This window comes from Xyrauchen texanus, chromosome 6 (assembly GCF_025860055.1).
Source record: "Xyrauchen texanus isolate HMW12.3.18 chromosome 6, RBS_HiC_50CHRs, whole genome shotgun sequence".
NCBI lineage: Eukaryota > Metazoa > Chordata > Actinopteri > Cypriniformes > Catostomidae > Xyrauchen > Xyrauchen texanus.
The window spans coordinates 10585594-10607824 of NC_068281.1; the positions used below are offsets into that span (position 1 = coordinate 10585594).

Here is a 22231-nt window from a genome sequence, read left to right on the forward strand (position 1 = left end):
TTATGGACCTGACTGTAGTCCTGCTCAAAATGTATAACTCTCAAACTTGCATCATTATGGTTTATGGCAAGCATTTTTGTGGTTTATGAACTGCAGAGTAAACTGGTTTATATTTACAGTATAAGTGGCTGCTTCCCTTGCACCAGGGACGATTCTTCCAGCATCCCTCCACCTCCCCATTACCATATTGACATTTCATAATGCCTATACCAATTATTATTTCAAAAAGTTATTTTATTTCTTGCTGGATTTTTGAAAGCACAACTGGACTCACTTGTCTGTTACGTCAGAGGGCATTGCTGCCAAAGTTAAAATTCTCTAAATTATTTCGTGTTTTCTAATGCAGCATAAACAATAGATGGAGTTGCCCTTGTGAAGTGCCAGTTTTTGATTGTTTCTCAGATTTATTTGCCATTATTTTGACTCTTTGAAAAGTTTAATATTGTTTGAATATTGAAACATTGAATATAAAATATTTATTTATTTGTTTGTCAGGTACAATGTGTTGATGAGGGACGGGGCTTCATCAGATGACCTCAAGGGGCGGTGCCTCCTCCTGCTGCAGCTCTATGACAACAACAGTGCTGAATGGCAGCTGGGAAAGACCAAGGTGAGCAAAATCATATTCATGATTCTCAACGCTGAAAACTATTGAAATTATCTTTTAATTTTCAGGGTCCTGTCTGGGGTCCTGTCTCAGGGTCCTAATCAGAACATTACTGTAGTGATCATCAAGTGTTGGGAAAATGCTTTTTTGTGTGTGTTTGCATGTTGTAGTAAAGGAGAGTATGCAAATTAGTGGTAGACTGATATATCGGTTTTCACCGATTAATCTGTGCCGATATTCGCCTTTTTGGAACTATATGCAGATATACGCTATATTTCTTTTTATTATTATTTTTGTTATTTCTCATCAATAAACCTCATCTGGTAATGCATAAATATATATATATATATATATATATATATATATATATATATATATATATATATATATATATATATATATTAGCATTGTAAGTTTCTATCATTTAAAAATAAGAGTCCCAGCTATATTTCAGGCTTGTTTATTAGTTAAACATTATGCACCAAATCTTAATTTTTCTCATTATTATTGAGATTTTGTTCACGCAATATCAATTGCTTTGGGGATTTTTATTCCTTTTTTATTCCCCAGTGTCTGTGCCATTGTAAGGAAAGACAAAGATTTTTTTTATCATTCCATAAATCGATTTTTCGCCTATTATTCAGTTATCTGCCTTTTTCACCACCTTAGTTATTGGTAGTTGCTAAATCCACTATTGGTCGACCACTAATGCACATTGTTGCATGAAATCACATGAGTGTGTGTATACTGTATGTAAAAGACAGCATAAAATGTCAGTCGCAATGCATTTGACTTTCGTAATGTGATGTATTTCCTAGTAACTATTCTGCAGGAAATTATGTAGGGTGGTATTTGATTTTATTGATTTGGTTGCTTTTAAAGCAACCCTTATTTTTTGCTGAACATTTTATGCAGGTGAATCTATGGAATCAATCTAACAGATTTTTGGATCTAAAATTAATCAACATATCTACTAATTTGTTTTCTAATCTAGATCAGTCATGATTGGTGGATCTGGTGTTTATTTTGGCTTTGATTGGCTTTTCAGGTGTTCTTGAGGGAGAGTTTGGAGCTGCGGTTGGAGAAACAGAGAGAGAAGGAAGTGCTCAAAGCAGCTTCTATTATCCAAGCTCATATACTTGGCTTCAGAGCACGGTAAACACACTCACACTTATACAGTACATGCATAGGCATGCACACTCATTTACACTTGGTACCAACACTCATATATCATTCTCTCATTCATTATCTATCTCTCAATCTTGTAGGAGGCATTACAGGCGGCTGTTGCAGTGCATTGTGGTAATTCAGAAAAACTACCGTACATTTTATTGCCGGCGACGCTTTCTGATGATGCGCTGTGCCACCATCACCTTACAGAAGAGACTTAGAGGTCAAAGGGCACGACGGCTTTTCACTCACCTTCTGGAGGAGAAGAGGAGGAGAGAGGAAGAGGAGATGAGACAAAGAGCAGAACAGGAGGCACTAGAGAGGTAGGTCCAATAAGCATGTTTTTGTATAATCCATGTTACATGGAGCAGAATAGACCTTTTTCACAGACTGTGATGACATGTTTCCGCCTTATTTAGCAGCGTAAATCTCGAAATTTTTTATATTACACATTTTTTAAATATTGAGTGTAAATTTATAACATTATGCTTATTGCAATATTATCCTAGAATATTTTTTATTTTTTCATTTTTTAATTACCACAGCTGCGAGGGGGTTTCAATTACAGCTGCTGAGAGAGTAACAGTAAATTTGGGATCTTCTCCCATCTGATTTACTTAATCCACAGCTCTCTATTTTTTTCCTCTTCTGGAAAGTCATTCAAACATAATAGTGGATTTTTTCTTTTAGTCTTAGAGAAAACGTGTTAAAGTGAAAATAATATTTGCTGTGGTCTCCCATTCACTGCTATCAAAGTTTACCCTGCAAACATTTACTTGCGCATTCCAAAACCCAGAGTGTGAAAAAGGTCTATAAGTAGATTATATATTTAAGTTGATAGTTCACAGAAAAATAAAAATTCTTATCATTTAATCACCCTCATGCCATTCCAGATGTGTATGTCTTTCTTTCTTCTGCAAATCAAGATTTTTAGAAGAATACTGTATCTCAGCTCTGTAGGTAAATGGTGATCAGACCTTTGTAGCTCCAAAAATCACATAAAGAAAACATAGAAGTAATCCATAGGTGGTTAAATTCATGTCTTCAGAAGCGATATAATAGGTGTGGGTGAGAAACAGATCAATATTTAAGTCATTTTTTACCCTAAATCTCCACTTTAACTTTAACTTTCAGATGTGAAAGTGAAACTAAATAGGCACAACATGTGACTTTCAGATGTTAAAGTGAAAGTAGAGATTTAGAGAGAAATCTTATCTGTTTCTTACCCACACCTATCACTTCTGAAGATATAGATTTTACCAGTGGAGACTTATGGATTATTTCTATGTTTCCTTTATGTTATTTTTGGAGCTTCAAAAGTCTGATCACCTTTCACTTGCATTGTATGGACCTACAGAGCTGAGATATTCTTCTAAAAATCATTGCTTGAGTTCTACTAAAGAAAGAAAGTTGTAAAAATCTGGGATGGCATGAGGGTGAGAATATGATGAGAGAATTTTCATTTTTGGGTGAACTATTCATTTAAAGCATAGAGTTAATTTCTCCTTCCTGTCACTGCAGTTCAATTGCTTATTATTTATTACAAGCTTTTGTGTTACTTGTGTTTATTTGTTGGTTTCTAATGTTTTTATGATGTTGTCTTGATTGTCAGAGAGAGACTGCGGCAGGAGTTGGAGCTCCTAGCACGAGCGGTTGGTGAAATGTTTTTCAAATTCATAACCACAACATTATAACACCAATATATATAGGCTAGCTACATAAAAATTTAAAAGGTCTGTAAATATGAAACCATTTTTTCCCATTAATTTAAATCATATTTGCAGGCAGAGGAGGCTCAAAGATTGAAAGAGATGCAAAATGAAGAGATTCAAAATGTCTTACCTGATACTGCCACACCAGACAGTATTCCACCTGACATTGTCCCAGCTGAGAGCGTCCCACCTGAGTGCAGCCTTGTAGAAGAGTGTTCACTGGCAGAGCAGGTGTTTGACCAGGAGTTTGTGAGCGAAGCAAATCAGGCATCACAAGTGGAGGAGATCTTGCGTTTGGAGCGTGAGATTGAAGGTCTGCGGCGGCAGAAGGAGGCTCAGGAGCAGAGTCTGACTGGGCAGTCGTTGCAGCGTCTGCAGTGGTTACGTGATCATGAGCTGCGCAGGCTGGAAGAGGAGGCCTGCAAGGCTGCGCAACAGTTCCTCACCTCCCTCAACTTCGACGAGATTGATGAATGCGTACGCAACATCGAGACCTCTTTGGGGGGGCCTGGCAGCTCACAGCAGGGGGGAGACAGAGGTGAGGATGAGGAGGAAGTAGACGAAGGCCTCGGGGTGGAGGAAGACGGATTTAAAGACTCACCAAACCCCAGCGAGCACGGCCACTCTGATGGGCAGCGTACCAGTGGAATACGCACCAGTGATGATTCCTCGGAAGAAGATCCTTATGCTAATGATTGTATGCCTCCACCCCTGATCCCGCTCACCATCATACCCTCAGCCTATCACGGTCCACCCTTCAGCAGCAGCTCACATGTGGTTCAGGAGGAGGAAGCGGAGCTAATCCCACCGGATGAAGACTCTGATTTTGATGCAGATGATTATGATGAGGGTGGCATCATCATGCGACCTCCCAGCCTCCCACCCCACAATGACCTTTGGTCTCATGACCACCGCAGCTCCTTTGCGACCAGCACCAGTGTCAGCTCAGGGACGTACCGCTTCAGCTCAGAGGGGCAACAGTCTTCAGTGAGTTTCTCTTACATGCTCTTTGAGATTTATGATGTGGAGATTTAGAAGGTATTAAGAACGAACAAAATGCAATCAGTAGGAAGAGGTGTTAAAGGGATAGTCATTATTTATTCAACCCTTTGTTGTTCCAAACCCTTATGACATTCCTATGGTGTCTAAGGCCTAACATCTCCTTTTGGGTGCCAGGAAAGGAAAAAAGCCATACGAGTTTGGAACAACATAAGGGTGAGTAAATGATGACACAATTGAAATTTTTGGGTAACTATACCTTTTAGGAAAATGATGATAACAAATACCACAAAGAACAGAATTCTGGGAAACAAATAATGGGTAAATGTCAGAAAATGTTCAGAAGTGTGTTAACATGCACGACTTTGCATAGGTAAACAGACTTACAAGGGTATATTTATTTAAGTAATATGTCTAATTGGCTTGGTACATGTGTGTTTACTGGCTAAAATTCTGTTCAACCAGTAAGGTCTGATTTTATACACGAGGATTTACACTCACTGAGCACTTTATTAGGTACACCTGTACACCTACTTATTTATGCAATTATCTAATCAGCCAATCGTGTGACAGCAGTGGAGGGCATAAAACCATGCAGATATGGGTCAGGAGCTTCAGTTCACCATCAGAATGGGGAAAAATGTGATCTAATTGATTTCGACTGTGGCCTGATTAGTGGTGCCAGATGGGCTGGTTTGAGTATTTCTGTAACTTCTGATTTCCTGGGATTTTCATGCACAACAGTCTCTAGAGTTTACTCTGAATGGTGCCAAAAACAGATCTGAATCCAGTAGAACACCTTTGTGTCATGCAATCATGTCAACATGGACCAGAATCGCAAAGGAATGATTACAACATCTTGTGGAATCCATGCCATGAAGAATTGAGGCTGTTTTGAGAGCAAATGGAGGCCCTACCCAGTATAAGCATATAGTTTCCAATATAGTGCTCAGTGAGTGTATATTATACACTAGGGTATTTCAAGATTTATATACACAGAATATTTACCAACTCGTGCATTATATCAGTGTTTGCTGATTGTATATTCCTGTGTGTTTCTTTCTTTCAGTTTGAGGACAGTGAAGATGACTTTGATAGGTTTGACACAGACGATGAATCATCTTACCGGAGAGATTCTGTTTATAGCTGTGTTACTCTCCCCTACTTTCACAGTTTCCTTTATATTAAAGGTAAATAAAAACCTGCCCACAACACTCTCAACTCCACTCCTCACTGTTTGTTTAATTACAGTGCTTGCTTACAATTTATCTTATTTCTTTCTTTCTACTTCTTCTTCGTCTACAGTTAATTCAGCTTGAAACTTTTACTGTACAGACTACATTTAAACTTTGCTTTGTTGATAATGTCTTTAGATGTGCTAAGGTGATATATAACGATATCGTTTTATCGCCCAGCCCTACATATAAGTAATCCATAAGACTGCAGTGGTTAAAGTGATATGAGAGGTCTGGACGAGAAACAGATCAATATTTAAGTATATATTTTTTACTATAAATCTCAGCCTTTGACCAGCCCCATCCAGTAGGTGTCAGTTTACATGAAGAATGTGAATCAACAAAAAACAAAAGAAGAATGTCGACGTGAAAGTTAGAGTGGAGATTTATAGTAAAAAATGACTTAAATATTTATCTGTTTCTCACCCACACCTACAGTATCATATCACTTAAGAAGATGTGGATATAACCATTGGATTCTTATGGATTACCTTTATGCTGCCTTTATGTGCTTTTTGGAGATTTAGTTAAGTTCTGGCTACCATTCACTTGCATTGTATAGACCTACAGAGCTGAAATAATCTTCTAAAAATCTAAATTTGTGATCTGCAGAAGAAACTCATACTGGGATGGCCTGAAGATGAGTAAATGACGAAAGAATTTTCACTTTTGAGTGAACTATCTCTTTAATCCCGGCGTAAAGAAAAGGCATTCTTGTTTACATGATGTTTTAGAATGCCACATTCTGCAAAACCGTGGCATAAACCTTTTTTTAAGTGCAGGTAAATGTGGCCAGTGATACTTACATTCAAAATCTAGTTGACAACAAAAAATGTCTTTGTAACATTTGCACTTATAAAATGAACCTACAAAATGTATATATATGTATATTTTTTTTATCCTAATCGGTTTAACCATCTATAGCCACATTTACACTGCAAAGGCACAGAAGTCAAATGATGTGTTTCTAATGCATAGCCGACAGAAAAAAAGATTGCTGAGTGTCAAGACACCAACAACATTTAAGATGTCTCTAAAGCCAAAGCCTTTGAATCCAAGCCAAATCTGAAACCTTTCTCATCATTTAATGTGTGCAGGTGGCCTGTTGAATTCTTGGAAGCGTCGCTGGTGTGTGTTGAAGGATGAAACCTTTCTGTGGTTTCGCAGCAGACAGGAGGCTCTCAAACAGGGCTGGCTGCTCAAGAAAGGTGGAGGCTCCTCTACTCTCTCTCGTCGCAACTGGAGACGCCGCTGGTTCGTCCTACGACAGAGCAAACTAATTTACTACGAGAATGATACAGAAGAGCGGATGAAAGGCATGCTGGACATGCACGAAACCAAGTAAGATCTGAAGGATACCCAGGCTTCTGGTTCAGTCTATTCCAAATCAGAGTAATTAATGAATGGATGTATGGATAGATTTAATTTTACTATATGAATGCCTCAATTTCTCTCTTTCTCTGGTTCTATTAGAGAGATTATTGATTTAACAGGAAAGGAGAATGGAATTGACATTATAATGCCTGGGAGAACATACCACCTTATTGCAGAAACGGCAGAAGATGCCAGGTAAGTGTGTTTATGTGTCTCACTGTGCATTTTTATCTCTACATGCTTCTGGCCTTCAGATTTTTAGTTGATATATGATGTATAATACTGTTTGGCTATCTCTGTGTGGTCTGCAGTCATTGGTTCAGCATGTTGAGTCAGGTGCAAACGTCAACTGAACAGGAAATACGAGAGATGCATGATGAACAAGCAAATCCTCATAATGCTGTGGTGAGTATTACTCATCAAGACAATTAGTAAGAGTGTTATCCACAAGAACATGAGACAACGTGAGTGTTTGTGTGTTTTCTTTAGGGCACATTGGATGTGGGGATGATTGACTCTGTATGTGCCTCTGACAACCCAGAAAGGTAAACACACACAGATTAATACACAATTCGTATGTTTTCTTCTCTCTGTTTTTTTAGTTACCGTGCTATCTTTCTATCATTTTCTTTCTCTCTCTCACCCTCTCTATTTGTTTTATTTGCATGTTGCATCAGCAGAATAAATCTTTGGTATCTTTTTTAATGAGCAATAAAAGGAGGCTTATTTAGGCTTGATTTTCTCATTTGCAGGGCATAAATACTAAAGATTTTTCTTTGTTTAATCTCAAACATGAAGGGAGAAAACAGTACTGTGCAGAAGTCTTAGGTACATTAGATGTTTCACAATAACATTTGTCTTAAGATGGCTATTTTATATCTTCAGCTGGAACAGTGTGAATTGTAAAAATCAGTTTTAGATTTCCAAACATTCCTTTTTTAAATAGAATAGAATAGATGTAGATCAAGGAGTCCTGCAACAGATGGTGTGGCCCTCTCAGAGACCGGAGCTCAACATCATTGTGTCAGTCTGAAAATTACATGAAGAGACAGAAGCAACTGAGATGGCCTAAATACACAGAACTGTGGCAAATTCTCCAAGACGTTTGGAACTATTTATCTGCCAACTTATTTGCCAACAACCTGTGCAAGTGTACCTTGGATAATTGGAAACACAAAATATTGATTTCGTTTTTTATGTTTTCTGGACTTTTTATGAAGTTCATCATTAAACAGTTGAAGTCAAAAGTTTACATACACCTTAGCCAAATACATTTAAACTCAGTTTTTCACAATTCCTGACATTTAATCATAGAAAACATTCCCTGTCTTAGGCCAGTTAGGATCTCTACTTTATTTTAAGAATGGGAAACGTCAGAATAATATTAGAGAAAATTATTTATTTCAGCTTTTATTTCTTTCATCACATTCCCAGTGGGTCAGACGTTTACATACACTTTGTTAATATTTGGTATCATTGCCTTTAAATTGTTTATCTTGGGTCAAACCTTTTGGGTAGTCTTCCAAAAGCTTCTCACAATAAATTGCTGCAATGTTGGCTCAATCCTCTAGACAGAACTGGTGTAACTGAGTTAGATTTGTAGGACTCCTTGCTCACACAAGTTTTTTCAGTTTATGCCCACAAATTTTGTATTGGATTGATGTCAGGGCTTTGTGATGGCCACTCCAATATCTTGACTTTGTTGTCCTTAAGCCATTTTGCCACAACTTCGGAGGTATGCTTGGGGTCATTGTCCATTTGGAAGACCCATTTGCGAATGGCTGATGTCTTGAGATGTTGCTTCAATATATCCACATAATTTTCCTTCATCATGATGCCATCTACTTTGTGAAGTGCACCAGTACCTCCTGCAGCAAAGCACCCCCACAACATGATGCTGCTATCCCCATTCTTCACTGCTGGGATGGTGTTCTTCAGCTTGCAAGCCTCACCCTTTTTTCTCCAAAAATAATGATGGTCAATATGGTCAAACAGTTAAATCTTTGTTTCATTACTCAATTGAATTGAGCTAAAATTTACTAATATTAAATCTGTTGAGTGGTTAAAAAAATAGTTTTAATGACTTCAAACTAAGTGTATGTAAACTTTTACTTCAACTGTAACTTTATGAAAACATTCTCACTATACAACATTTTTCACTGCCTGAAACCTTTGCACAGTGTTGTATATTATTTTGACACTTTCCTGATGCCACATCTGCTTCCAATCCAAAAGGGATGAGCAAGATCAAAATACTTTTTTTATATTTTTACATACTTTTTGGAGCATAACAATCTGACATCATAAGTATGCTGGACTTGGTCCACAATGGTGCACAAAAGAGCATCTTATTTCTGAATTTCAAAAACAAAAAAATGTAAAAAGGGAATTGCATGATGGGAAGTGAATTGGCGCACTGAATTCATAATTATTACCCAAGAATGAGGACCATAGATAAAAAAGAAAGAAAGAAAAGAAAAGTAGAGACTAATTGCCTTGTTGTGTTCAAATTACAATATGTGTCACTCTTTCTCTCTCTGCAGGCCAAACTCTTTTGTGATAATTACAGCTCATCGACTGCTGCACTGCATGGCAGAATCAGCAGAAGAAATGCATCACTGGATTACACTTTTGCAGCGCACTAAAGGAGACACACGTGTACAGGGACAAGAGTTTATTGTCAGGGGTAAGAGTTCACCAACTCATATACAAGTCAAAAGACATGCTCTGAATTTAATGGAAAGCCACTTAATGGAAAGGTTCATTTCTGAATCAAAAGTTTGCTCTTACTTTAACACCAAGGTCAACTTCACCTGTAAATGCTTTCGAGCTATTTTTAAAAACTTGAGTTTTTGAATATGAAAATACTGTATGTCAACTCTCTTACTTTTTGTGGTTTTCAGGTTGGCTGTATAAAGAGATTCGAGGCAGCAGTCGTGGCAATCTTAAATTGAAGAAGCGTTGGTTTGTGCTGACTCATAATTCTGTAGATTATTATAAAAGCTCGGAAAGAAATGCTCTGAAAATGGGTTCTTTAGTGCTTAACAGCCTCTGCTCTGTAATTGTTCCTGACGAAAGAGTCTTCAAGGAGACCGGTTAGCATACACAACCATCACACGTATACTCACAACATTGAAAAGTATCCCAACAAAACATTGCATGATAGATGAGCAAATCCCTCTTAAACTCTGTCCTGTGTGTGTCTAGGCTACTGGAATGTAAGCGTATTTGGTCGTAAGCATTCATACAGGCTGTATTCTAAGCTGCAGACAGAAGCTAGTCGATGGGCCAGTGCTGTACAGACCGTCATCGACAGCAAACCACTCATGGACACACACACACAGCAACTTATACAGGACATTAAGGTATCACACACATGCACTGATAGATTTTATGTTTTTAGTTTGTAACAATCTCTTGATATGCTGTTGTAATTATGTATTTTATGTTATGTGAATGTGTGCTTTCAGGAGAACTGTCTGAATTCAGAGGTGGTGGAGCAAATCTACAAGAGGAACCCAATACTGCGTTATACACGCCACCCTCTACATACTGCACTGTTGCCCTTACCCTATGGAGACACACAGCATAGCTGTGAGTAACACACACACACACACATACACAGCGTGCACCAGTGTCCAATACCAAAGAGTTAGAATTAGAATATTTACTCACCCTCATGGCATTCCAGAAGTGTGTGACTTTTTTCTAATGCTGAACACAAACTAAGATTTTTAGAAGAATATCTAAGCTCTGTTGCTCCATTCAATTCAAGTGAATGGTGGCCAGAATTTTAAAGATCCAAAAAGCACATAAAGGTAGCATAAAAGTAATCCATACGACTCAAATCCACATCTTCAGAAGTGATATAATAGGAGTGAGTGAGAAACAGATTAATATTTAAGAAATGTTTTACCATAAATCTCCACTAAATCTTTCACTTCGCATTTTTCTTATGTTTTTGGCAACTCACATTCTTCACGCATATCGCCACCTACTGGGCAGGTAGAAAAATATAGTACAAAAAGACTTCAGTATTGATCAGTTTCTCACCCACACCTATCATATTGCTTCAGAAGAGAAAAAAAATTAACCCTTAATGGAAAAGTGCATCTGTTACCGGTATGGCAAGGCTTGAATCTCACTCTGTATGTGTGTTATTGTTAGCTGACAAAGGGAGAAGCTACAGCTCACTGCAGGCTGAAGCCCTGAAGCTCTTCAGTGTTCTTCATCAGTTGGAGGGAGAGGCTAATCCCATACCACACATTCAGAGTCTCATACAGACAGTTCATGACCTCAGACCCTTGAGAGATGAACTCTTCTGCCAGCTTATCAAGCAGACTGCACACCCCCCAAAACCTGCTGGGCCTGCCCATATCAGTGGCTGGCAAATCATGGCTTGCATGTGCTGCACGTTTAGTCCCGCCTCTAGAAGCATCCTTAAATACCTGAAATTCCACATGAAGAGGTCAGTGTGTGTGTGTGTGTGTATGCAAATGAGTGTATGTGTTTAGTATGTGTTCTTAGAGTATTTTGCTCTGTCAACCTACCTTAAAGGAATATTCCCGGTTCAATACAAGTTCAGCTCAATCGACAGCATTTGTGGCATAATGCTGATTACCACAAGAAGGAATTTCGATTCGTCCATCCTTTTATTTAAAAAAAATGCAGAAATCGAGGTGAATGTGAATGTGGCCAATCCGTAAACTTAAAAATACTTACTGTTTTAAAGGTATAGCCATAAGACGTAAACAAGATGTGTGCTAACCACTGATCTATATATATAGATCAGTGGTGTTAACATGATTTTAGTGTGATAATATCACTTACTAACTTTGTAAAGTTAGATTCCATTTTACAACTTCGTTGCTATGAGGACGTAACACTGTATACCCTAAAACGACAACAAACATGACCATTTAAACAAATTTACAGTTCAAATAATACACAAATCTTAACAGAAGAATTAATTGCTTTTAAAAAATGAGCTTAACATTTCTGCCTTTAAACTCTCCAAAAATCGACCCCATTAACTTTCATTGTAAGAGCCTCACTGTAACTTTGATTTTTTCTTTTTTTAAATAAAAGGAGGGACAAGTTGAAATTATCTTTTGTATTAATCAACATTATGCCACAAATGCTGTCAATTGAGCTTAAATTGTGTTAAACCCAGAATGTTCCTTTAAAGGTGCACTCAGTAATGTTTTTCCCATTAAAAAAATGTACTATAAAGAAATAAATTGTAATTATGAAACATAAAATAATGGCCACTCACATGATATGATGAAACTAGTCAAATCAGTAACCTTATAAATGCTGTTTTATTCTACATGGGGGAGGGGAGCCCTCATGGGGGCTGCCATTTTAGATTCACAAGACCATCTGAATACTATTTACTTAATATCATTAACCATCTTGTTATTGGACACTTTCACTCTTGGATTAAATGAATCATGGCTGATTGTGTAATGAATTTCTACAATGACATCTGTAGCTGAAAACTGTTGATTTTGAGTGATGCTGCATCCACTCCACTAGGTGTCACAATATTTTTAAAGAGAGACAGAATGCACAGGTTTGGAATGAGATGTGTGTCTAAATCGGTGGCCAAGATTGATTGAAGTTCTAGAAAGCATAACATTTCTGAACCTTATATATTTGAATGGAACCTGTACATTGAATTCATTGCAGAAGTGTAATACTTTGAGTAAGGAGTCATGAACAAACCCTTACCAGAATTTCATGTGAAACATCAAAAAAATAGTCTTTCTAGCATTGTAATCAATAGTGATGTTCTACTCAGGACACGAGAGCTGTACCCAGGCACAGAGATGGATCGGTATGCTACATTTTCCCAAGACGCCTTGCGCCGTGTGCATGGACGTGAGTACGTTCCTTCTCAGGAGGAGTTGAGGGCCATTCTCAGCAGACAGGAAATTACATCAGTAGTCTACTGTCATGGTGGAGGCTCTTGTAAAATCACCATTAACTCACATACAACTGCAGGAGAGGTACACACACAAACCAAACACATAAACACATCAATGTAAGTCTACGAGTATGAATCAATTTCAGGTTAACCTTTGTATTTGTGTCTGCTGGTCTCTAGGTGGTTGAGAAGCTACTGAAAGGTCTCTCCATGGAGAATTGTAGGAACATGTTCGCTCTGTTTGAATATAATGACACCACAGAGAGAGCCATAGAGAGCAAGACTGTGGTGGCTGACATCCTCGCCAAGTTTGAGAAGTAAGTCTCACCCCAAACCACCATTGTCAGGCATTAGCTTAACTACATTTTTATAGCCTTTAATCTGTTTATCTCACTCTCGCTCTGTTTTTTCTCAGGTTGGCAAATAAAGGACAGGAAGGAGAGGGATGGAAGTTCTATTTTAAACTTTTTTGCTTCTTAGAACCCGAGAATGTTCCTACCGACAGTGTGGAGTTTGCATTCATGTTCGAGCAGGTCAGATTTCAGTTTAGTATCTGCCCTAAAAACACATACAGTGGCTCCAAACTACCCCCTTTTTGAGCATAACCGATATTTCAAAAATTATATCTGCACCAGTAAAACCGATATATTGGTTGATCTCTAAAATATATATTTTTTTATAAATTAACCTTTGGTTAGTCAACTTAAAATCAGATTTTAGACAGGTGATGGCTCACCTCCAAACACCTCAAATCTTTTTCTCTCTTGCAGGCTCATGAAGCTGTCATCAGGTGTCAGTATCCAGCCCCAGAAGAGACTCTACAGTTCCTGGCTGCTCTTCGGCTTCAGTATCTATTAGGAGACTACACTACCCATAGTCCCATGCCCGAGTTGGAGCAGGTGTTCCCGATGGCCCGTCTGCGTGCTAGAGTCCAGCAGTCTGCACGGTGCTTTGCATCTGGCAACAGCAGTTCCACTCCTTCCACAGAAAGGAAAAGGGGTAGTTTCTTGGAGGGCACGCTGAGACGGAGCTTCCGAGGGTCACTGGGGCGACAACGCTCGGAGGAGGGGCCTGCATCCATAGAGGCTTGGTTTCAAGATGAGAAGGCGGGGCTGAGGAGTTGTTTGGTTGAGAAATGGCGTAAGCTGCAGGGTATGGAACAGGACCAGGCCATGAACAAATACATGAGTCTCATCAAAGAATGGCAGGGATATGGCTCCACCCTCTTTGATGTAGAGGTGAGAATACACACACAAACACAGACATATCCACCTTTTCCTGAATGCGGAAGTGTTCCATGATTGGCCTGTTTTCAAACACGGTCTCCAGTGTTTTCCCATCGACGTGTATTCTTAGCGGGTAATGTGATGTTTGAAGTACTACATTTGTAAAACTCATCAAAAAACATGTGGCTCAATAGAGCCGATACTTCAGAAAGTTGAGTAGACGATGCCCCCCCCCTGAGTGGGTAGATGACAAGAAGCGATGGTCCAAGGTTATTTATGTTGATATGATTAACTACCTTAAGTTGTTATGACAGCCAACAACTAGAAGAAGAAGAAGAAGAATTTTATTCACATACACATATATTCATATGCACTTAAGATAAAACAAAAAACAAAGAATTGATCATGCATGTGAACTGGTCCCCAAAGAAGCTATCTAAAGCTTATGCTCGCGGGCCATGACAATCAAAAAAAAAAAAAAAAAAAATGAATTAATGTGTGGCCTACATATAAAACATTTAATACATGACATTCAAACAACACATAATATGGGATCCCATTTAACAAGTACAATTTTGTTGACAGTTTACCTTGAGGTTGTAAGAGTAACACTGACATACATGCAGAGTGAGAAGTAGTACATACATCAAGAAGATGAATACAAACTTAATAATTGTTTCTTGAGATTTTTTTTAAAAGAAAAAAAAGAGCTTGAATTTTTCAAATTTTCATCCAGCTCGTTCCAAATCCGCGGTCCCCGGCACACTACACTCATACCAGTGCTTTTTAATCTCCGTTTTTTACCAGTAATAATATGCTTGTTTCTAGTGAGGTAAGTGTGCCGGGGATAGCGGATGGGAACAAGCTCACACAAACTGCCATTCAATCCAAAGACCACCTGATACATAGTACATGCATTGTGAAACATATTATATTCAGTTAGTCTTAAAATACCGTACCTAAGAAAAATAGAACGAGTTGGAGCATTGGAATCAGACCATGATATGGCACGAATGATTTTTTTTTGTAGAATTTCTGATTTTTTTAAGTAAGTGTAATAAGTATTGCACCATATAATATTACAATAATTTAAATGGGGTTCAAAGAGGGTTTTATAAAGAGTAAGTAATATTGCATGAGGAAGCAGATGTCTAAGCTTAAAAAACAGACCAACATATTTTGATAGCTTTTTGACAAGATATTCAATATGGTGTTTAAAGTTTAGGTGATCATCTATAAAGACACCCAAAAATGTAGTCGTCTTCACTCTCTTTAGTTCCTCTCCGTTTATTTTAATCTGGAAATTTAGATCATCGAAATTAAGTTGTTTTTTGTTTGGACAGAATATTATGTAGTTTGTTTTTCTGGTGTTTATAGATAGTTTATTTACTTTGAACCAGTTATCCACATTCTGAAGCTCTTTGTTAAGTAGTTGTTGAAGTTCAAATTCTTTTTTGTGTGATAGAAACAAGTTAGTGTCATCTGCAAAGATTACTTTATGAAGGATCTTTGAGGAATTTTCCAGATCATTAATGTAAATAATAAAGAGGAGAGGACCTAATATGGATCCTTGTGGAACACCACATTGAATGTGTTTGTTTTCTGATGTCTGTTCGTGGATAGTTACATATTGTTGCCTCTGGTGTAATTAACTCTTGAACCAATTCAGTGGTTGACCTCTAATTCCATAATGGTGCACTTTATACAGTAATATGGTAAAGTCGATGGTATCAAAGGCCTTTGAAAGGTCTAAGAATATACCGATACCATATTCCCCCTTTTCAATGGCATCATTGATCTTTTCAGTAAGATCAAGGATCGCCATACAGATGGTGTGTTTTTTCCTAAAGCCATACTGGGATGGGTTAAGTATGTTCAATGTATTAAGATAATTAATAAGTCTATTATAAACCACTCTTTCCAATATTTTAGAAAGAGTTGGTAAAATGGATATGGGACGATAATTTATTATGTCATTTTTATCACCCGCTTTGAAAATCGGAATTATTTTTGCAATTTTTGTCATTTTGGGAACAGTTCCTGTGAGCAGTGAAAGATTAATACAATGTGTAAGTGGTTCAATTATTTCTTTGGCAGTACTTTTTAATATTTTACTGCTAATTTCATCTTCTCCAGCAGAATTTGAGCTCTTCAAAGCCATTATGATATTATACAATTCAATGGCGTCAGTAGGCTTTAGGAAGAAGGAGTTTGGATAATTGCCTGACATATATTGTTGGTAAGAGACACTATGTGGTTGCGTAATGTTTTTTGAGAGATTTGCCCCTATTGATACAACGTAATTATTAAATTCATTAGCAAGATCAGTATTATTTGTTGTATCTGGGAGCACGGTATCTTTATGGTCCCTATTCAAAACATTATTCAGCACTTTCCATGATTTCTTAGAGTCTCCCTGCGAGGTTTTTATAAGTTCAGAATAGTGACTATATTTGCTTTTCCTGATTATATATACCAATTTATTCTTGTAAACACTGTAATTAGTTTTATTCTCTATATGTGGTTTATTAACATATATTTGGTAAAGTTTATTCTTTTGTTTAATAGAGTTTAAGATTGCCCTTGTTAGCCAGGGTTTGTGTCCTGCCCTTCTGCGTGTAACAGTTTTTATAGGAATGGAGCAACGAATGGAGTCGGTTATTTCATTTACCAAGAAATCTAATCGGTTACCTAACGTAACCTCGGTTCTCTCTAGATGAGGGAACGAGTATTGCGTAAGATAGCTTACGCTACGGAAAAGATTCATCTTTTCTGAGATATTGAAGCCAAAACATTATCCTTAATTTTGTATCATTTGTCAACGCAGTGCAGCAACTGCAGACCTTGAGCGGGCTAGCTAGCGAGCTCATTGGTTGCTCTGCGGCAACTGCTGCAGCCTATAGACGAACTGGGGCGAACTCGCGTCCAATGAGAGGCGTCCGCGCGCTTACTGCATCAAAGCCTGCCAAAATGGGCGTGGCTAGAGTGCATATAAGCGTAGTTCGTAAGCTGGAACCCTGGTTTTCATTGAATGAAGCGAAAGTCGCTGGTGGCGCTGAAGCACGGCCGGCTACGCCAATACTGTTCCCTCATCTAGAGAGAACCGAGGTTACGTTAGGTAACCGATTCGTTCTCTTACGAGAGGTTCTCTCAGTATTATGTAAGCTAGCTTACGCTCACGGAACCCATTGTCAACACCGTCGGCGCCAAGCATCCTCTGCATGAGCCCCGGGGTGGGGGACCCGGGGAGCCCTTGTGAGTGGGGAAATAATATTTGGCCGGCAAGAGTGCGGGCCAGTGTGTGTGTAATACATAAGCACATAGTGGGAAGGGAACGACAGAGCGGCGGTGCCGGTCTGTGTGGAATGAGTCCCATCAGTGCAGCTCACCAGGGGAGCTGTAGCGTATTAAACCGCTAGTAGTTTTGCCTGCAGGGCGGGCACTTCCAGATTGTAAAATCTGACAAAGGTGGAGGGAAGCCCAGCCCGCTGCCACACATATGTCGTGAATGGAAATCCCGCTGGACCATGCCCACGATGAGGCCATGCTTCTAGTGGAGTGAGCCCTAATGCCCAACGGGCATGGCAGGTCTTTTGACGCCGTATGCGGCAGCAATAGCGTCCACTATCCATCTAGACAGTGTCTGTTTCGAGGCGGCAGACCTTTGGTGCGCCCTCGAACTAAACGAAAATCTGCTCAGAGCGTCTGAAAGAGGCGGAGCGCGCAGTATACAATCTCAGTGCTCTGACTGGGCAAAGGAGCTTGGCGTCGCGTTCGCTATCGGATGCTGGCAGCGCCGATAGGGAAATGACCTGTGCTCTGAAAGGAGTACCGATCACCTTGGGAACATAGCCGTGTCTAGGCTTTAAAATTACCTTGGAGTCACTTGGTCCGAACTCAAGACACGCAGCGCTGACAGACAGTGCGTGAAGGTCTCCCACACGTTTGACTGATGACAGGGCAGTCAGAAAAACGGTTTTGAGTGAAAGGTATTTCAAATCCACGGATTGAAGCGGTTCGAAAGGGGGGCTTTCATAGTTTCGAGAACTATAGAAAGATCCCAGATAGGAACCGATGGGGGGCGCGGGGGGGTTCATTCTTCTAGCTCCCTTGAGGAAGCAGATGACCAGCTCGTTTTTTCCCAGTGACTGGCCGTGCAGGGGTTCAGCGAATGCCGCGACGGCCGCCACATACACTTTGAGCGTGGATGGGGATCTGCCCTTATCCAGCAGCTCTTGTAAAAACACGAGCAGCGACAACACCCCACATGTCCGTGGGTCCAGGTCTCTGTCGGTGCACCATTTTGAAAACACAGACCATTTTGACGCATAGAGTCTTCTCGTGGAAGGGGCTCTAGCGTGTATGATGGTGTTTATTACACCTTCTGGCAGAGCGACGGGTAGTCGTTGATCACCCACGCGTGCAGCGCCCAGCGCTCTGGGTGGGGATGCCAGATCGTGCCGCGAGCTTGAGAGAGGAGATCTGCTCTCACTGGGATGGGACACGGCGCTGTCAGTGACAGCTGCGTAAGCTCCGGGAACCATGTCTGATTCTCCCAACGCGGGGCTATGAGGAGCACTGAGTGACGCTGCTTCCCTGATCCTCTGCATTACCTGTGGCAATAGCGAGACGGGAGGGAAGGCGTAAGCGGGCAGTTGGGCCAGTCCTGGGCCAGCTGCCCTCGCTCGAGAAAAGTATTGGGCAGTGAGAGTTCTCTTCTGACGCTAAAGAGGTCTATCTCTGCTCTGCCGAATATGCGCCATAACTTCTGGACTGTTTGAGCGTGCAGGGACCATTCCCCTGGAGGAATATTGTCTCTGGACAGTCTGTCTGGGCCATCGCTCAGGTGGCCTGGCACGCGCGTCGCCCTCAGCGAGCGTAGGTGGCACTGGGACCAACTCAGTATGCGTTTCGTCAGATGGAAGAGGTTCCTGGATCTGACACCGCCCTGACGGTTTAGGTAGGATACCACAGATCTGTTGTCCGAACGGACCAGGACGTGGTGACCCTGAATGACCGGAGAAAGCGCATAGCGCTGCACTCGACCGCTATAATTTCCAGACAATTTATATGAAGGAGCTTTTCCTGAACTGACCATAGGCCAAAACCGGAGAGCCCTCGCAGACCGCGCCCCAACCCGTGTTGGACGTGTCTGTCGAGATGACTTTTCGGCGAGATACAGCTCCCATCGTCACTCCCCGCTGATACCATTCGGCCACTGTCCAGGGCTGCAGAGCTGAAATACAGGTCTGAGTCACCTTGATTGGCTGGCGGCCTGTGGCCCAAGCCCGGCGAGACGCGCGGGTGTTTAGCCAATGCTGAAGCGGGCGCATGTGCAGTAAACCCAGCTGAAGTACTGCTGCGGCTGAGGCCATGTAACCTAGCACTCTCTGAAATTTTTTCAGAGGCGTGAGGCTGTTCATCTGAAAGGACGCGGCTAGTCGCTGAACACGGCGCGCGCGCTGTGTAGATAAGCGAGCCGTCATTGCCACGGAGTCTAGTTCTATTCCAAGGAAGGAAATTGCCTGACTGTAGTGAGCTCTTGGTCCAATTGACTGCAAGACCCAAACTGTTCAGATAGCTGAGGAGAACTGTTCTGTGAGACAGAAGCTCCGTATGTGACTGTGCCATAATCAGCCAGTCGTCCAAATAGTTCAGAATTCACAAGCCCTGACTCCGCAGGGGTGCGAGCGCCGCATCCATGCACTTCGTGAAAGTACGGGGTGCTAAAGACAGGCCGAACGGAAGGACGGTGTATTGATAAACCTGGCCGTCGAAGGAAAATCTCAAGAATGGCCTGTGATGGGGATTTATCTGAATCTGAAAGTAGGAATCTTTCAGATCGAGAGAGATAAACCAGTCCTCCTGGCGCGTATGCGCGAGGAGTTTCCTGATTGTAAGCATTTTGAACTGTCTTTTTGCAAGCACCTTGTTCAAACCCTTGAGATCTAATATTGGTCTGAGGCCGCCGTCTTTCTTGGGAACAAGAAAATAACGGCTGTAAAACCCCGACTCGCTCAGCGAAGGCGGCACTTTCTCTATGGCCCTTTTGCACAGAAGGTTTGCTATTTCTGAACGAAGCACGCAGGCTGCTTCCGTGTTCACAATAGTTTCGAGCCGCCCTCTGAAGCAGGGAGGGCGACAATCGAACTGTAGCAAATAGCCCTGTTTTATTGTGCTTAACACCCATTTGGATATCCCTGGGATAGCTTCCCATGCTTTGAAGCGTAGCAGCTAGAGGGTGATTGGCCAAATCGCCCTGATTGCTGCACACAGCCGCTGAACAGAATGTGTGAGCCGCTTACTGTGCTTATGCATGACTGCTCGCAGACAGCAGGGACAGGCTGTTCTGTGAGTGACTTCCCGATTGAGTTGAATGGGGAAAGAGTCACATCTGTTAAGTGATGCGCGAGCATAGTCACGGGCACGGGACTTACATACAGAGAAGTGTTTGCTGGCCGTGTGACAGAGCGGGCAGAGAATGGGTGCTGCGCACGTATTCGTGAGCGCGTTTATTGACTCTAACACTCGAGCGGGCTGTGTCCGCTTTATGTGAGTGGGCTCTGATCGGGACACGGGAAGTGTAATGCTTGTGTGAACACTGGATTGTGGGCCCATTTTCTACACATAAGGCTGGTCGTGTGACAGAGCGGCCAGAGAAGGGGCGCGCGCACGGATTCGTGGGCGCGTTTATTGACTCTAACACTCGAGCGGGCTGTGTCCGCTTTATGTGAGTGGGCTCTGATAGGAACACGGGAAGTGTAATGCTTGTGTGTAGGGGTGAACACTGGATTGTGGGCACATTTTGTACACATAAGGCATGTTTGCTCTTTACAAGATTTCTTTGGGTTGCCGTGAAAACGGCGTTTGAGTGCAGGCAAGCGGGCAGTATCACCGGCTTGTTGGCTGCTGAATCCACCACTGTAGTAGCCTGAGAGAGGGGACTGACAGGGGCGAAGCTTTGACGGTGGTCTGGCCGGCGCGGACTGAGCCGTCGTTTTTTCAACAAGGCTAGGAGGACTTCGGTTGGTCAGGTTTCAGCGCAACCTTAGACCGAGGCCCGCGGGGGGGCGGCGGTCTGCGGCGGCTGTCTGAGCGCAATTGAGGGCGGCCGCCCTGTCGACGCTGAGAAGTCTGACTTTGTTGAGCTGGGCGCTGTGAAGAGGCTCGTGCAGGAGGCTGGTCACGTGGGCGGCCTGCAGAGGAGCTAGCGCGACGCGGCAGGAAGAGGTTCATGGCTTGGGTGGCTTTCTGGACTTCTGAAAAGCGGTCAACAATGCCACTCACCGCGGAGCCGAAGAGACCGGTCGGAGAGAGTGGTGCGTTGAGGAACATGGAGCGCTCTGCTTCTCCCATGTCGGCTAGCGTTAGCCACAGGTGTCTCTCGGTCACAGTCAGCGAGGCCATGCACTTCCCTAGAGCTTGGGCTGCAGCTTTGGTGGCGCGAAGGGCGAGGTCCGTCGTGCTTCTTAGATCTGTAACAGCCTCTGGGTGCCTGCCTTTCTCATCCCACTCCCGAAGAAGGTCCGCTTGGAGGATCTGTAAGACGGCCATGGAGTGCAGAGCAGATGCGGCTTGGCCGGCGGCGGAATAGGCGCGGCCAACATAGGCGGAAGTCGCTCTGCAGGCCTTAGACGGGAGCACTGGCTTAGACCGCCATCTCGCGGAGGGCGGGCAAAGGTGTGCTGCTACCGAATCCTCGACCGGGGGGATGGAGGAGTAGCCCTTCTCGGTGGCGCCGTCCACCAAAGCGAAAGGGGTGGAGACGTGGGAACGGATCCTGGCCGAGAAAGGCGCGTTCCACGACTTTGCAAGCTCAGTGTGGAGTTCCGGCAGGAAGGGAGCGGCCCGGGCCGCGGGTGTTGTGCGGCGACGGCTCTGAAGAAAGCAGCCGTCGAGTCTGTTGGGAGCCTGCTCAGGGGCGGTGACCACTCGAGCCCGAGGCGGTCGACGGCCTGTGTGAGGAGACGTGTTAGTTC

General features: G+C 41.9%; 1 protein-coding gene across 1 annotated transcript in view; it reads left to right on the plus strand.

Moving 5' to 3' along the window:
• myo10 (myosin X) overlaps positions 1 to 22231 on the plus strand; it is an 87882-nt gene that overhangs the window by 60053 nt on the left and 5598 nt on the right. Inside the window, exons 21-39 of the mRNA XM_052129042.1 lie at positions 496 to 610; positions 1656 to 1762; positions 1876 to 2100; positions 3390 to 3429; positions 3562 to 4476; positions 5558 to 5678; positions 6821 to 7064; positions 7197 to 7292; positions 7409 to 7502; positions 7587 to 7642; positions 9641 to 9783; positions 10001 to 10192; positions 10305 to 10462; positions 10568 to 10691; positions 11265 to 11565; positions 12901 to 13108; positions 13207 to 13343; positions 13442 to 13559; positions 13797 to 14264. Coding sequence (XP_051985002.1) covers positions 496 to 610; positions 1656 to 1762; positions 1876 to 2100; positions 3390 to 3429; positions 3562 to 4476; positions 5558 to 5678; positions 6821 to 7064; positions 7197 to 7292; positions 7409 to 7502; positions 7587 to 7642; positions 9641 to 9783; positions 10001 to 10192; positions 10305 to 10462; positions 10568 to 10691; positions 11265 to 11565; positions 12901 to 13108; positions 13207 to 13343; positions 13442 to 13559; positions 13797 to 14264 — 3862 coding nt within the window. The remainder of the gene's footprint in view (positions 1 to 495; positions 611 to 1655; positions 1763 to 1875; positions 2101 to 3389; positions 3430 to 3561; positions 4477 to 5557; positions 5679 to 6820; positions 7065 to 7196; positions 7293 to 7408; positions 7503 to 7586; positions 7643 to 9640; positions 9784 to 10000; positions 10193 to 10304; positions 10463 to 10567; positions 10692 to 11264; positions 11566 to 12900; positions 13109 to 13206; positions 13344 to 13441; positions 13560 to 13796; positions 14265 to 22231) is intronic.